This window comes from Mesoplodon densirostris, chromosome 4, assembly GCF_025265405.1.
Source record: "Mesoplodon densirostris isolate mMesDen1 chromosome 4, mMesDen1 primary haplotype, whole genome shotgun sequence".
Taxonomy (NCBI): domain Eukaryota; kingdom Metazoa; phylum Chordata; class Mammalia; order Artiodactyla; family Ziphiidae; genus Mesoplodon; species Mesoplodon densirostris.
Genome location: NC_082664.1, coordinates 176171551 through 176185234, shown reverse-complemented (window position 1 = coordinate 176185234; position 13684 = coordinate 176171551). Strand labels below are relative to the sequence as shown.

At 46.2% G+C, this 13684-nt stretch overlaps 1 protein-coding gene across 5 annotated transcripts in view; it reads left to right on the top strand.

Annotated features, from left to right (window-relative positions):
• BEND7 (BEN domain containing 7) overlaps nt 1-13684 on the top strand; it is a 77888-nt gene that overhangs the window by 61434 nt on the left and 2770 nt on the right. For 3 of the 5 annotated variants that reach the window (XM_060095478.1, XM_060095476.1, XM_060095480.1), the window contains 2 exons: nt 2670-2789; nt 11255-11308. In XM_060095478.1, the coding sequence (XP_059951461.1) occupies nt 2670-2789; nt 11255-11308 (174 nt within the window). Of the gene's footprint in view, nt 1-2669; nt 2790-11254; nt 11407-13684 lie in introns of those variants that run through there. The other 2 variants (XM_060095477.1, XM_060095475.1) reach the window with 2 other exon arrangements.

Here is a 13684-nt window from a genome sequence, read left to right as displayed (position 1 = left end):
TTGACCCCTTCTAAGTCCACCCCTGTCTTCCCCTCCTCTGGGTTCAGAGGAGGAAGCTTCCCTCCTGGCCCCGGTCGAGGGTAACCCCCCATCCCGCTCCCGAATGCCGACCCCCCCCCCAGTTTCTCCGGTACATGGTCCCTTAGACTGTCCCCTCCTCCTCCCTGGATCCCCACTGGCCGCCTCCCCCATCCCCAGCCTTCCTCCCCCCAAGCCCACCGCCAGGCCTGGCATCTGGAGAGTGTCATCTGTGGCCACCCTCCCCACGCCCTTGATGACGGCCTCCAGGGACCCTTTCCTCCCCTCTTTCCTGGCCCTTCGTCTGCACTCGGGACTTCCGCCTGCACAAGACCACGCTTCTGGCTCCTTCCTGGACTCCCGTGCCTCAACCTCCTTTCACACCCGGGGGTCCTCTCTGCTCTGTGCTTGGCCAGTGCTGTTCACTTGAAAACTTCTCCCTGGTCACTGTTTTCTCTCTTGTCGTTCTAATGACCACATGTATGTTTGTGCCCCTCGAACCTGCATCTTCCTCCAGGACCCCTTCCCTGAACCAAGGGCTTCTGTATTGAAATACCCGCCAGCTGTCCCCACGTGGGGACTCCGCAAACACCCCGAACTCAACGCGTTCCAAACCACACCTGATGCATCTCGCAGCTCCCCTCACACACCTTCCTCCTGTATTCACCGGGCCATGGGATCCTCCAGAACTGCCAGTTCCTGATCTGTTCCCGTCACCCCTTCGTCTTCACTAGCGCTGGCCCCGATTCCCGTGATCGCGTCGATTCCTGAAAGGCATCCCGTGCTCCCACCCCCTCCCATCCACCCGCCCCTCGCTAACCTGCATCTCCTCCTGCACAACTGGATTGTTGATGTTTGTACACTCGGCCCCTCGGATCCACAGGCTCTGCACCTGTAGGTTCAACCAGCTGCCAATCTAAAGTATTTGAAAAAGAATTCCAGGAAGTTCCCAAAAGCGACACTTAAATTTGCCAAGTGCAGGCACCTATTGACATAGCATTTACATGGTATTAGGTATAATACGTCATCTAGAAATGATTCAAAGTACACAGGAGGATGTGCATAGGTTGTGTGCATATAATACACATGTATATACGGAACTTGAGCATCCGTGGATTTTGGTACCATGGGAGTCCTGGAACCCATGCCCCACGGAGTCCAGGGGACGACTGTTTATGACTTCTCCCCCTTCTTTCATATTACTGTTTCCTTAGGATAAATTTCTAGGAATAAGATTACCAGTCCCAAGGAACAACAGTTTTATGTCTCATTATATAGAACCATCTTATTTCCCAAAAGGGTTTTGCCAATTTACGCCAACAGTCATATTTGAATGTGCCAGATCCACAGAATTTTATCAATATTAAGTATTAGCTTAATTGTTTTTCTAATTTAGTAGGTATAAAGTGTTTTGCAACTTGGGGGCTTACATATTATTTGAACATTTTTTGCTAAGTGTACTTTTTCCATTTATCGGTGGAGGCTTGAAGCTGCTCTTTCATTTGGGTTGAGCTCGTCCTATCATGGGAGATTTGGTGCAACTAGCGCTGCTCATTCAAATGAAATGTTTATTTATTTATTTATTTATTGCGGTACACGGGCCTCTCACTGTTGTGGCCTCTCCTGTTGCGGAGCACAGGCTCCGGATGTGCAGGCTGAGTGGCCATGGCTCACGGGCCCAGCCGCTCCACGGCACGTGGGATCTTCCCGGACCGGGGCATGAACCCGTGTCCCCTGCAATGGCAGGCAGACTCTCAACCACTGCGCCCCCAGGGAAGCCCAAAATGTTTATTTTTTATTCAACAGAAATTTTACAGTTTTAGGTAGTTGAATCTGTCAACATTTTCCTCTGTCCTTTCTTTTCAAAAGAAACCTTTAACATGTTAAAATTATCAATGTTTTAAATACCAAGGAGGCAGTGTGACGTGACCGCATAGCAGGGCTTGACCTTGAGGGGAGCAGGTGGAAAAGTGCTCAGGAATGATGTGTGAAGCAGAAAGGCCAACCCCAGCGCTGCGTGCACCGTCACACGCTGTGTGGCTTTACTAAGATAACTGTCACGGCACGTGACTCCAGAGTCTCCTTTGTGCGTATGAGGGAGCTCTTTCCTGGGAGGTGCTAGTGCAGGATGCAAGAGGTTGACTCAAGGCAGGACTGGAACGTTCACCAACACCCAACTGCACCGCCTCTATCATGAGCGCCGATCGACTTAGCAGGAATCACCACAAGAACATCATCTTTTTGCGTAATTCTCCATTTGATTTTGAGCTAGCCGAAAAGTGAAATATGTTGATACACTTGCAGAATTCTGTCACGGGGCCAATGGACCCCTAGGAAGCATTTTCTCCTCTGCCCTTAAGACACATACACATGGACATGGAGCAATTAGAAAGAGTAGTTTCCGTAGAACTACTTAATATCTGTAACCGGTTTCATTTGGAAGCACAGGACGTGGTGTGTAGGATGGGCCCTGCCAAGCTCCATCTTCACCAAAGGAATGCCATATGGACTTTGAGAATATCCACTGCAGAACTGACATCTTTTAGAAGTACACTCTTTTTTTTTTTTTTCCTTCTTGGGGTGTGTTCCTTTTTCAGATCTGCATATTTTCTTTGTTAAAATATTTAACAATATTTCACATTTTCTTTCAGTCTTCACAGAAAAATACTGCACTGCTAATCACGTGGATAAACTTCCTGGCCCAAGAGACTGGGTTCAGATTCTACAGGATCAAATCAAACTGGCCAGAAGAAGGTTAAAAAGAGGCTCAGGTATGAATAAGCTGCAAGAAAATAATGGCAGAAGTGCTTTATCGAATTTTTAGATGATACAAAGTACAATTCTTTCCTCTCGGATACTTCATTGTCTTTTGTCTTTTAAAGGAGAAGCTTTATATAATGCGCTTTGGTTTCGTATCTTAAAATCTTAGTCAAATGATTTTGAAATTCACCTTAAGATTAAACAGTGAAAATTATGTCAGGCCATTTACTCTAAATAGTACAAATGAAAAAGATTGCTAATCTCACTAGTGGTCTTATGTATGAAATGAGGTCTCTCTTTTGTGATTTGTTTCTATTGCCTATTGATTTTTATTTGTTTGGATCTGCATGACTTCATAAAAAGTACTAGTTGCTTAAGGTAAAAAAAAAGAAGATTCTGTGGAAATATATTTAATTGCATGGAAAGGTGTTCTTACTGTACTAAGTGAATAAAATAAATTAAAACACACACACACACACACACACACACAATAATCATCTTACCAGAAACACCATGTAAAATAGAAAGGGATTTTTAAGTCAGATATTTACTTTTTTCCTTTTTTTCTTTCAATCTGGGCTTGGTGGTTCTGGGATCATTCTTCCAGGAAAGGTGAACACCAGTTGAATTATGACTATTTAGAGTTGGTTATTTGAAATCTCGTTCTCCCTAAAGTGACAGTGGGACAATTTACCAGTGAAGAATCCTTTTGAGGTCAGTGTTCTGCCATTATGTAGGAATCACCATCCCTAGGAGGCCACAAGCCTCTAGATATTATTTTTAAAAAACAAAACAAAAAACAACCGATCAAACCTCAGGCCCCCTGGCCTGCTAAGAGCCTTCTGGGCTTCTGTGGCTGTGGTGTGACAGTTTGGGAGACAGGTTTTAGATGCTTGAATGTCACACTTTGGGGGTCCACAGAACAGCAGTACAAACTCGTGAGACTGTCTGTAACACAGCCTCTTACTTGAACTTTCACTGTGAGTAGAAGTAACCGTGACCAAGCCTGCGGAAGAGCCCAGCCACCAGCCCCAGGGAGGAGAGCTCCGGGCTCAGGCTGGGAGTGCCCTTGACTCGACAAGACACAGGGCACTGAGGGACCAAGTGGTTTTTCAGTGTGAAAAACCTTACAGTTCTATAAAAGTAGCTAGCAAGACGCTAAACTATCCAGCTATAAGTGGATGAGTTTTTTTTTTTATTATTAAAAATCTTCCCTCCCTCCTTTTTTAACCTTTTGACTTCTTTTACACTTAACTGATGCTCTTTTTATAAAGAGCAATGGACTACTAAGATTTTTAATTGGTAACCAAATGGATTATTGCATTAGGTAACAAGTCACATCAGGGTCAGTAGATCTGGTTTCCAAGGCTCACGTCCGCTCTTCACCAGCTCTGGACCTTGGACAAGTCACTCAATACTTCTCATCTCGGGTCCCCATCACGAAGTGGACAGAGAGGTACAGCCTGCCTCAGAGCTGTCCTGAGGCTCCAGACGCGGGTTGTACATGAACATCTTTATCAGTGAAGCTAGTGTACCTCTCGGAAGATGTCTTTGTGCGCAGCCATGCTTGGCGGCGTGGAGGTCACTGAGGCAGCCACACGTCGTGTCCTCGGTCAGGGGACCAGCCAGCCTGCTGTGCTGGGGCAGCCGCTTTGCTCCTGTTGTCCCGGCGTGATTATCAGTGACACCCCTTTCACGCTCAAAGGCTTTCAGGCTTGGGAAGTAAATCATGTGCTCATCCTCCTCCTGGGTCTCCCAGTTTTCACTGCTGTCTTCTCCTGTACCCCCAAATCATCGCAAATAAACACAGCGTGGTGCAGTGGAGAGAACAGGTCTGCTTTCCTGGCTCTGATCTGCCATTTACAATTTCCTGGGAACCTGGACTAATTTCTCACCTCTCTGAGCCTCAGGTTCTCCATTTATATAAGGAGGCTGATACCTACCTCCGGGTGTTTTCAGAGTTAAAATTAGATGATGTAAGTATTGCCACTGATAGAGAGCTGACATGTAAAAATGCTCAAAAAATGCCCACGACCGTATCCTCCTTCCCTTTGCTAACCAAAAACAAAACAAAGCAGTTCCTTTCTCCTCCCAGCATTGTTGGTCAGATTTCTTCCAAAAGGGCCTGCATTCCCTGAGTCTGCCTCCCCACCCAGTTCACTTTAGAATCCAGGGCATTTTGCCCCTGACCTCACTCCTCTAGTACGAACCTTTGCTGTGTTTGCATCCGGATTATCAGATTTCACTTGTTGATATTAACACTCAGACTTGACCTCCATATTGACTGTTACCCTTTCGAATCACACCCTTCTTGAAGCTCTCTTGCTCCAGGCTCTGTGATTTCATTCTCTTAGTTTCTCCTCCAAGTTCCCTGTCAGTGCCTCGGGTCTCCTTCCCCACCTCTTTCTCCGCTGCCTGTCTCCTAAACCCGGGTCCTGGTTTCCATCTTTGGTGCTTTCTCCTCGTTCTCGTTGTGCGTCCTCCCACGTGACTTGCACTGTCCCATCATCCGGGGCTCCCCAGTGTGCAGCTCCAGGCTCAGCCACATCCTGGGACCCGAGTCTCCACTCCCTGAGCCTCTGCTAACGAGGTCCGGTCATGCCCCGCCCCAGATTAAATACTTCTGGCTTCCTGTCCGCCCAGATAAAAACCCTTCTACATACCCCCCAGCACAGCCCGCATGGTCCTTCACTTCCCAGCGCCGCCTCACCTCCTGCCATCGCCCCCTCACCTCCTGCCATCGCCCGGTGCGCCCCTGGGCCACACCAGACCCTGCCCCGCCCCACCCTGTGTGAAATCGGAGGGCCTACCACACCCAGGCTTCCCCTCCGCCTGGAAGCACGCAGCATCTCAGAGGCTACTTTCTCCTGGAGGCTTCACAGGCGGCCTCGGCACTTTGATCTTCTGCCACCTGAATAGTGACAGGGACACACCTGTTTCCTCCATGAGCTCCTCAGGAGCAGAGGCTGTGTGTTTCTGTCCTAAGCGTTGAGAACACTGTGTGACACAGTGTGGACACGCCAGGATATCTGTTGACTGGACCAGTGAATGGGAATGACGGGACAGCTGTCCACAGCAAAAAGGTCTCACTCATCGCGGTCACGGGAGATCCTGGAGACTATTCCATCAGTTCCTGACTGGAGGTTCAGAGGCTTCCTCATCCCCCACCCCCAGAACCCGCAGGGTGGCCACATGCTGGGTACGCCTGCGGCCACTCGCCTGGCCATCCCTGGGTGCCCCGTCCTTCGTCCTCAGCCCCTTTCTCTCACTTCTCTCTCCCCGTCTCCTGAGGCCTCTTGCTTCACTCCTGATCGCCTCTTCTCCCAGCTCGCCCAAAGCTTCAGAGTCTTGGGTCAAGGCGCCCAGACCTCACTCTGGGTGGCTTAACTGAGAAGCACCTGGGAAGATCACCCTCCTGCTGGCGGCTCTCTTACCTCTTCTTAGGCTAAAGGTCCCCTGCCTCTGCCTGGAGACACCTCACAAAGGCCCCTCTGTGACTGCCCCCTTAGATTTCAGGCTCCAGGGAAAGCGCTCTTTGCGATTGACTGACAGGTGTTATAAAAGACAGCACCCCGCGAGTAACCCCTCATTAAGCAAGCACTGGTGTGCTGCTGGGTGCGTGTCTCCTCAGCTTTATTTCCAAGTATAAGCTGAGCGGTGTCCTTGCTAGTTAAGTATTAAGTTGGTCTTATGTTGCCTAAGTTCTGCGTTAGCAATCCTGATGATTTTGAGTATGTGAGAACTTGTACCTACCTATTGCTTTTCAGAGCAAGTTGTCAAACCCCAAAAACAAACACACTAAATACAGTATCAGAGAGATCTAAGATTTGTCAGAGTGAAGAGACTGAAATGTAATACTCAGTCCGAAGGAAAGGCAAAGGGCCAGAGTGGCCAGGATCCCTCCACCAGCTGCCCTGTGGTCCCTGCACCTTGGCCCCCAGCTGTGCCACCAGCTTCTAGCAAATCTGCACTTGCTTCCTCTACCTAGGACCTCTTCCTGCATCACAGGGGGCGGTGGCAGGACGTGGGAAATGCTTGGAGCTCCTCGGGAGCTTGAGGGAAAAGGACGGTATAAATTCAGGATCCGGATGTTACTGATTGAGGGGCTTCAGAGACGACCCAGAGGAAGCAGGAAGAGGGCTTGGTGTCCCAGAACCTGTGCCTCTAGCTGAGGAGAGTGATTAAGAGTCTCTAAAGGAGCTGAAAAGTTTCCATTTGAAGAGTCACCTTTTTTTTTTTTGCATTACGTGGGCCTCTCACTGTTGTGGCCCCTCCCGTTGCGGAGCACAGGCTCTGGACGTGCAGGCTCAGCGGCCATGGCTCACAGGCCCAGCCGCTCCGCGGCATGTGGGATCTTCCCGGACCGGGGCACGAACCCGTGTCCCCTGCATCGGCAGGCGGACTCTCAACCACTGCGCCACCAGGGAAGCCCTGAAGAGTTACCTTTGAAGGTGGAAGACATACACGTGGGGAGCGGAGCGTTGGGCCTATACTGAGTATACTGGAGAAGACTGTTCTCAGAGACACAGGAGCAGCTCTGCTGCCAGAGGCCACGTGACTAGAAGAGCAAGTTCTGTTGCAATGTTGTTCCCCTCCTGTATGTATTTTATACATAAACACACCTTTTTTTTTTCTGTTGTCAGATGCTGAGACCAGTTATTATCGTAAGTTCTGGTCTCCACTCCCTTCCCCACAGCATACACATGCACACAGTGGGGACCTTCCTCCACGTTCCTGTCTCTCTTTCCCCCAAATAGAGTGGCCAGTGAGCACGTTTCTTAACCATCTCAGGGTCTGGATTCGCAATTCGTGTGCCTGTTGGTACAGAACGGGGTGCAGTCTCCCCCCGCCTCCTGTGGAGCGTCTCACCCGCTCAGATGATCGTCTACCCTGTTCTGGAGTCGTCATCTCATTTGACTGAGGATGCTTCCACTCTGACACTGGGTTTAGATTCTCTGCCTAGAGAGTTGTGGTTGGCACCTTGGCAGGTTTCCCCAGCCTGTCTAGCAGGTTCCATTAGCGTCTGAGAAGGCGAAGGTGGCTGAAGGTCAAAACTAACCCTGACCACACAAGAGCAAGATGACAGCACATCCACAGTGACCTGCCAAATAGGCTTTGTTCCCAATTTTGTCAAATCCTGTCCCACCTCTTTCTCCCCAAGCGGCACAGAAGTGGGATCCCAGCGAACTGGAACTGGAGCCGCGTGCGTTACTGTCGTTATGCGGATGAGAACCGAGGGGCCAGGGTCAGTGCTATTGCTTTTGCTCTTTTTTTGTCTCCTTCTCGGTCTAAATGACAATACGGCGTCTCATGGATATTCCACAGCTTCAGTCTTATTTATCATATCTGGCTCACTTCCTGGAATAAGGTACAGACTCTACCTGGGCAAGTAATCAATTCGCTGCTAAAGGCAGCCCACGAAGCCTCCAGAAAAAGGAAGTGCCCCTCACAGATTTGAAAGGTTGTTCTGTGAATCCAAATAGAAATTCATTTGGGGCTCTCATCACATGTAATAATTTTTTTTCGATAACTGGAATGATTCCTTTTCTGGTGTGGATTTTTATCATTTTCATTCGATTATTTCCTCAGTGCAAAATCACAATTTTTTAATTTGTGTTGGATCTAAGAGTAAAGCTGTCGCTGCTGTTAAATTTTTATTGGACTTGCTTAATCTTTCCCAAATTTCACAACTTGTCTGTCACCAGAGAAGAAAGACTGTGAGCTTGTTGTTACAGACAGATGTTATAATCAAATTTAACAGTCATGTTCTTCATCCACAACACTTGGCCCTGTTTGTGCAGCGGGCAGCTACTCATTTATACATAATCCTTTACAGATTTGGGGTTGTGTATGTTTGGTTCTTAGTAAAGCACATAATTGCACAGGCCTGTTTTTTTTAAAGTGAGGAGAGCTGAATTACAAAGGGAAGATCAACTTACACCCAGAACTGATTTTTGTCATCATTAAATGAAAAGCCACTTTTCATGGAAGGTAGAGAAAGTTACTAAAGTGTCTAATGAACTAAAACTTGAAGTTTTACAATTGTAGCTTATAGTGATGCATGTGATTTATAGTTGGACTATACATAGCGAAGAGGTCAAGCCCAGGCATTAACCTGAGTCAAACCCTTGGTACGTCTTAACGTCTGTTTGTCTCCGTTGCCTCATTTCTTAAAATGGGCATAAGATAGACCTGCCTTGTAGGGGTTGCCAAGGGTTAGCTGACAGAATGCATATGATAACTGCTCAGTAGGTGGTATTTAGTAAATGGTGATGCCTATCATAGCTATTATTATTATTATTACTGAAGAATCTTTTAAATCTTCTGGTTCCTTTAGCCAAGATGCCTAGCCCAACTTTTTGTTCTCCAATTAATCACATCCTGGGATTGATGATAAATCCAGTATTGCATGTCCTGTGCATAACTGTTCTAAAGAATCTTATTTTATGTACTATATGTACCAGCATAGTGTACATTGCCATGTGATGTAAAAAAGAAAAATCGTCTGAAATAATGCAGCCAGCTATCTAAGTGTTATACCAACTAAAACAATAAATAAACCTTGAACAGTGAAAATAAATAAATAAATAAATAAATCCCAGACAATGAAAGAACTACCGTGTACTTCATCTTCCTATTCAAGTTCACTTAAGCCAATCAGAAGAGAATAATATCTTCTAAATATAAAAATAACATGTTTGTTATCTTTTAAATATATAAGAAAAATTTAAAAACTCAAAGAACAAAATTTTAAATACCCATAAGCTTTCCATCCAGAGAGAAACACTGTTAACATTTTATTATGTCCTGTGTTTTGTCCATAAACCTATTTATAGAATTCTAATCTTACCATTTATCCCATAGCTTGACTGGAATGTTTTATGCAGTATTAAACATGCATCTACAACATAATTTTTAGGGGTGAATTTTATTTTTTTTTATACAGCAGGTTCTAATTAGTTATCTGTTTTATACATACTAGTGTATATATGTCAATCCCAATCTCCCAATTCATACCGTTTGTTCTCTACATCTGTGTTTCAGTTTCTGCCCTGCAAACCGGTTCATCTGTACCATTTTTCTAGATCCCACCTATATGCGTTAATATGCGATGTTTATTTTTCTCTTTCTGACTTACTTCAGTCTGTATGACAGTCTCTAGGTCCATCCATGTCTCTACAAATGACCCAATTTCATTCCCTTTTATGGCTGAGCAATATTCCATTGTATATATGTGCCACATCTTCTTTATCCATTCGTCTGTTGATGGGTATTTAGGTTGCTTCCATGACCTGGCTATTGTAAATAGTGCTGCAATGAACATTGGGGTGCATGTGTCTTTTTGAATTATGGTTTTCTCAGGGTATATGCCGAGTTGTGGGATTGCTGGGTCATGGCTGCTTGTCCTCTCCAGCCAAAACTTGTCTTGACTAGTCTGTCTCGGTGTTTTTGTGGTGGATTTAGCAGGTGAGGTTCTTTCACCACGGCCAGCGTGTGGCAGTCTGAGGGCAGGATGGTGGAAGGGTGAACCAGGTGAACGTCTCCATCCATCTCTGAACCCTGATTGTGTTTAAAGCCATGGCAGTCAAAACAAGAATATACCATTAGTTTGCTTCCCAGCAACTCAGCATTACAACGTGTTACACGGGGCAGCCCTCACCTGACTGGCCTCACAGGCACACGTGCAGGAAACTTCCAAGGGGGCGGCAGTCCTGGGACAGAGGGAGCAGGGCCAGAATTATCCCAGCAGCCGTGGAATATTCTGGCCTGTCCACAGCATGTTGGGGAAACTGACAAGCCCAACACTTATCAGGAAACGTATGGGCACCTTCTTTTTTGTATTTGCTGGAAGGTTTTCTGTGACGGAAGGATCTACCTTTGGAAAACTCTTCAGGAGGTGGAAATATATCAGAGATGAGCAAAGTTTTGCATTTTAAAGCACAGAAGGGACAAATCATTTGAAGAAACGCTTACTCCTTCTGATTTTATTCATGACTAAATTAATGCCGATTTTAGATTGAATTTCCAGTCATCTCCAAAGAAAGGTTCATCCCCAAGCTGTCCTAAGCCTGCCCCACTAGAATGGTTCTGAGGATGACAAGTAAAATTCTACCACAGGAATTCACTGACCTCCATGCCTTCAACGATCATATTTAAACAATTCACGCCAGATTCTGGGTGGATACTTAAGCCTATATAAATAAGCGAAAATGAACTGAACTCATCAATGACTGATAGAATAAGGTTCCTAAGATATAAAAAATTTTAATAGAGGAAAATGGATTTTATATCATCATTTTAAAAATATTTAAATCATGGCACTAAAATCTCTAATGTGAACTGGCTGAAGCTGAGAAGGGAAAAGAAAGGTGAAAACTATTATGTATGCTGGAGTTTTTAAATTGTATTCCCTTATTCGGCAGAATGAATGAGCTCACTGAAACTAATGACATTTGTGTTTCATGTCTGTACCCAGCAGAGGCAGCTGACGGTGATGAACGGCTGGACTGCGTTTCTCTACCCCCAACAGGTAAAACACATTTCCATTTTCATCACCTGCTGGAAAATACAGCACGTGAGAATATTTGCATTGAAAATGTTTTTAACATCAGAGATGCAGATGCTTGAGCAAACTGCTTCTGTAAGAGGCCCAACCCCTAGTAATCAGAGGAGCTCAGTGCCCTGCATTCAGAGAGATTTTGCACACTGAATATGAAAAGCTACAGTTTTCTCACGTTCTGTTTCATCTGCCTGATAACCTCAGAAGAGCAAGTCCTAAGAACTTAGTGTCACAACATTTTGCCTCCCCAAGCCCTGGGACATTAAAAAGATATATTTTAACATGAAATGACATTTCTGTTTAGATCAGGGATCATCCATTTTATGAGGAAATTCACACGCGTTCTGGCCGCACTCACCTCCCTCGCAAAAAGCTTTGAGAGGCAGTGTCATTGCTCTTCCTATAAGGGGCACCCGATGAATACTGCGTTTTAAGCGAGGGATTGAATGTGCCGATCCATCTAGCCTGGGTGGCACATTCCTAACGCTGTAACCCGATCAGCTGAATACACCATGTCACTGCCACACCTGCTGCAGGGTTAAGCCATAGACTTAATTCCGACTTCTTATTTGACTCTCAAGTAATCCTTCTGACCCGGGGCTCCTCCCTCTGCGTCAGTTCTCACCCGAGAGCCTGAGGGACAGGTGTCTGATCAGTGAGCCATGTGACAAAGAGCTTGTCCCCTCAGTTGGTCTCAAGACTCTTTATTCACTTCCCTCAAAATACCTGAAGGTTCTCTAACAACCAAACCCAGACACACCACCCCCCCCCCCAAAAAAAACCCTGTAAATGAAAAAGCTCAACTCAGTGTTTTCCCACCCACTCCAGGTAGAAGCATGAAGCACTGCTACTAATGATGAAACTAATGGAGGAACACCTTGCTGTTCTAGTTGTACTTTCTAGGGTTCCTCCCCCATCAGCCCCCATGACCCCAGGACATTTGCACTGCCCGTCCTGGCCACCATCTGACACAGTGGGCTTTTAAGAAGTATTATTATTGGAGAACCATTCCCCTTGAAATAGTACCTTTGCGTTTTTCTGTCTGAAGATGGAGGCAGAGAGATGTTTCAGATGAGAAAAGTGAATACAGGATGGTAGAACCACCTCATGGAACTGAAAAGAATTTCAAGGAATCTGAGAAAGAAGGCATGTTAGAGATCCTCTAGTCCCGTCCCTTCTTTTTATCCAGTCCTTTTATTTTACAGGTAAAAAAGCCTGAGGCCCAGAAACACTAAATGACTTTCTCAAGGTCTCACAGCTGGTTGGTGGCCTGGCCGGAGCCCAGGCCTCTCAACTCCCAGCCAATCCACCGCGTAGCTTTCTTACACCTTCTCTGCATGTTTCCTAAAGATCCTAAGAGCTGATGGATGTACTAGTCCCTTTAGGATTCCATCTCAGTGTCACCCCGTCTTCACAGTTAGTGTCTGTCGTAAGTCAGCCTGAAGTCGCTGCAGCTTCAGCTCTCGGGTTCTTCCCAAGAAGACCCTACCCAAGGCTGTGAGGCCCTAAGGAGGACAATAGTAGGACACCTCCCACAGGTTTTTTCACTAGACTCCTGATAGATATTTGATACAAATCACTAAACAGCATGATAAATAATACCACCTATCACCTCGAAAAGGGGAAGAGAAGTCACGGATTGGTGCCCAAATTTTGCAGTAATGGAATTAAACAATCTTGACTAGACTGGCATGTCTCTGGAGTGCCTCTCACGTAAAATCCCAGTCTGGGGCTTCTCTGATCACAGCACCATGACTGAGTCCTCTCTCCTTTTACGTGTCTCCTTCATGAGACTGTCCGAGGGATGAATTCCACCTTTCTCGTCCATGCAGCTTCCTCCCTGGATTGGAGACTCACTGGCCAGACCTTCCTCATCTGGTCTGTCTGAGCTGGCAACCGTTGGTCCTTTGTAAAGATTTAACAGTGCCTTTATTACCTCGTTAAGGTCTTTTTTCTCCTTCCAGATTCATATGTGTTGGGGAGGGGTAGGACGGGGGTATAAATCTCCACGTGTTTCTATGAACCAGAACCGACCAGGCCACGGTTAGAGTCAGGCGTCAGAGGACATTTATCTCAGTCCGTTAACACTTAAGCAAACTTCTGTTTGTCTAGTTTTAACAAAAATGGATACAGATTTTTCTAGTGGAAAAACATATTTTCTTAATTTCTTTTCCCTCAACCCTGTCAGTAAGTGTTTTTGAGCGATGCCAGGAGTCAGCACTGAGTTAGGTTCTGGTGAACAAATCCCACCCTCAGACCAGAGGCAGAGGCTACTACAGCCCAGGGGTGGAGACAGACCTCTGATAAAGGAGAAAAACCACCATAAGGGAACAATTTGGGGGAAAA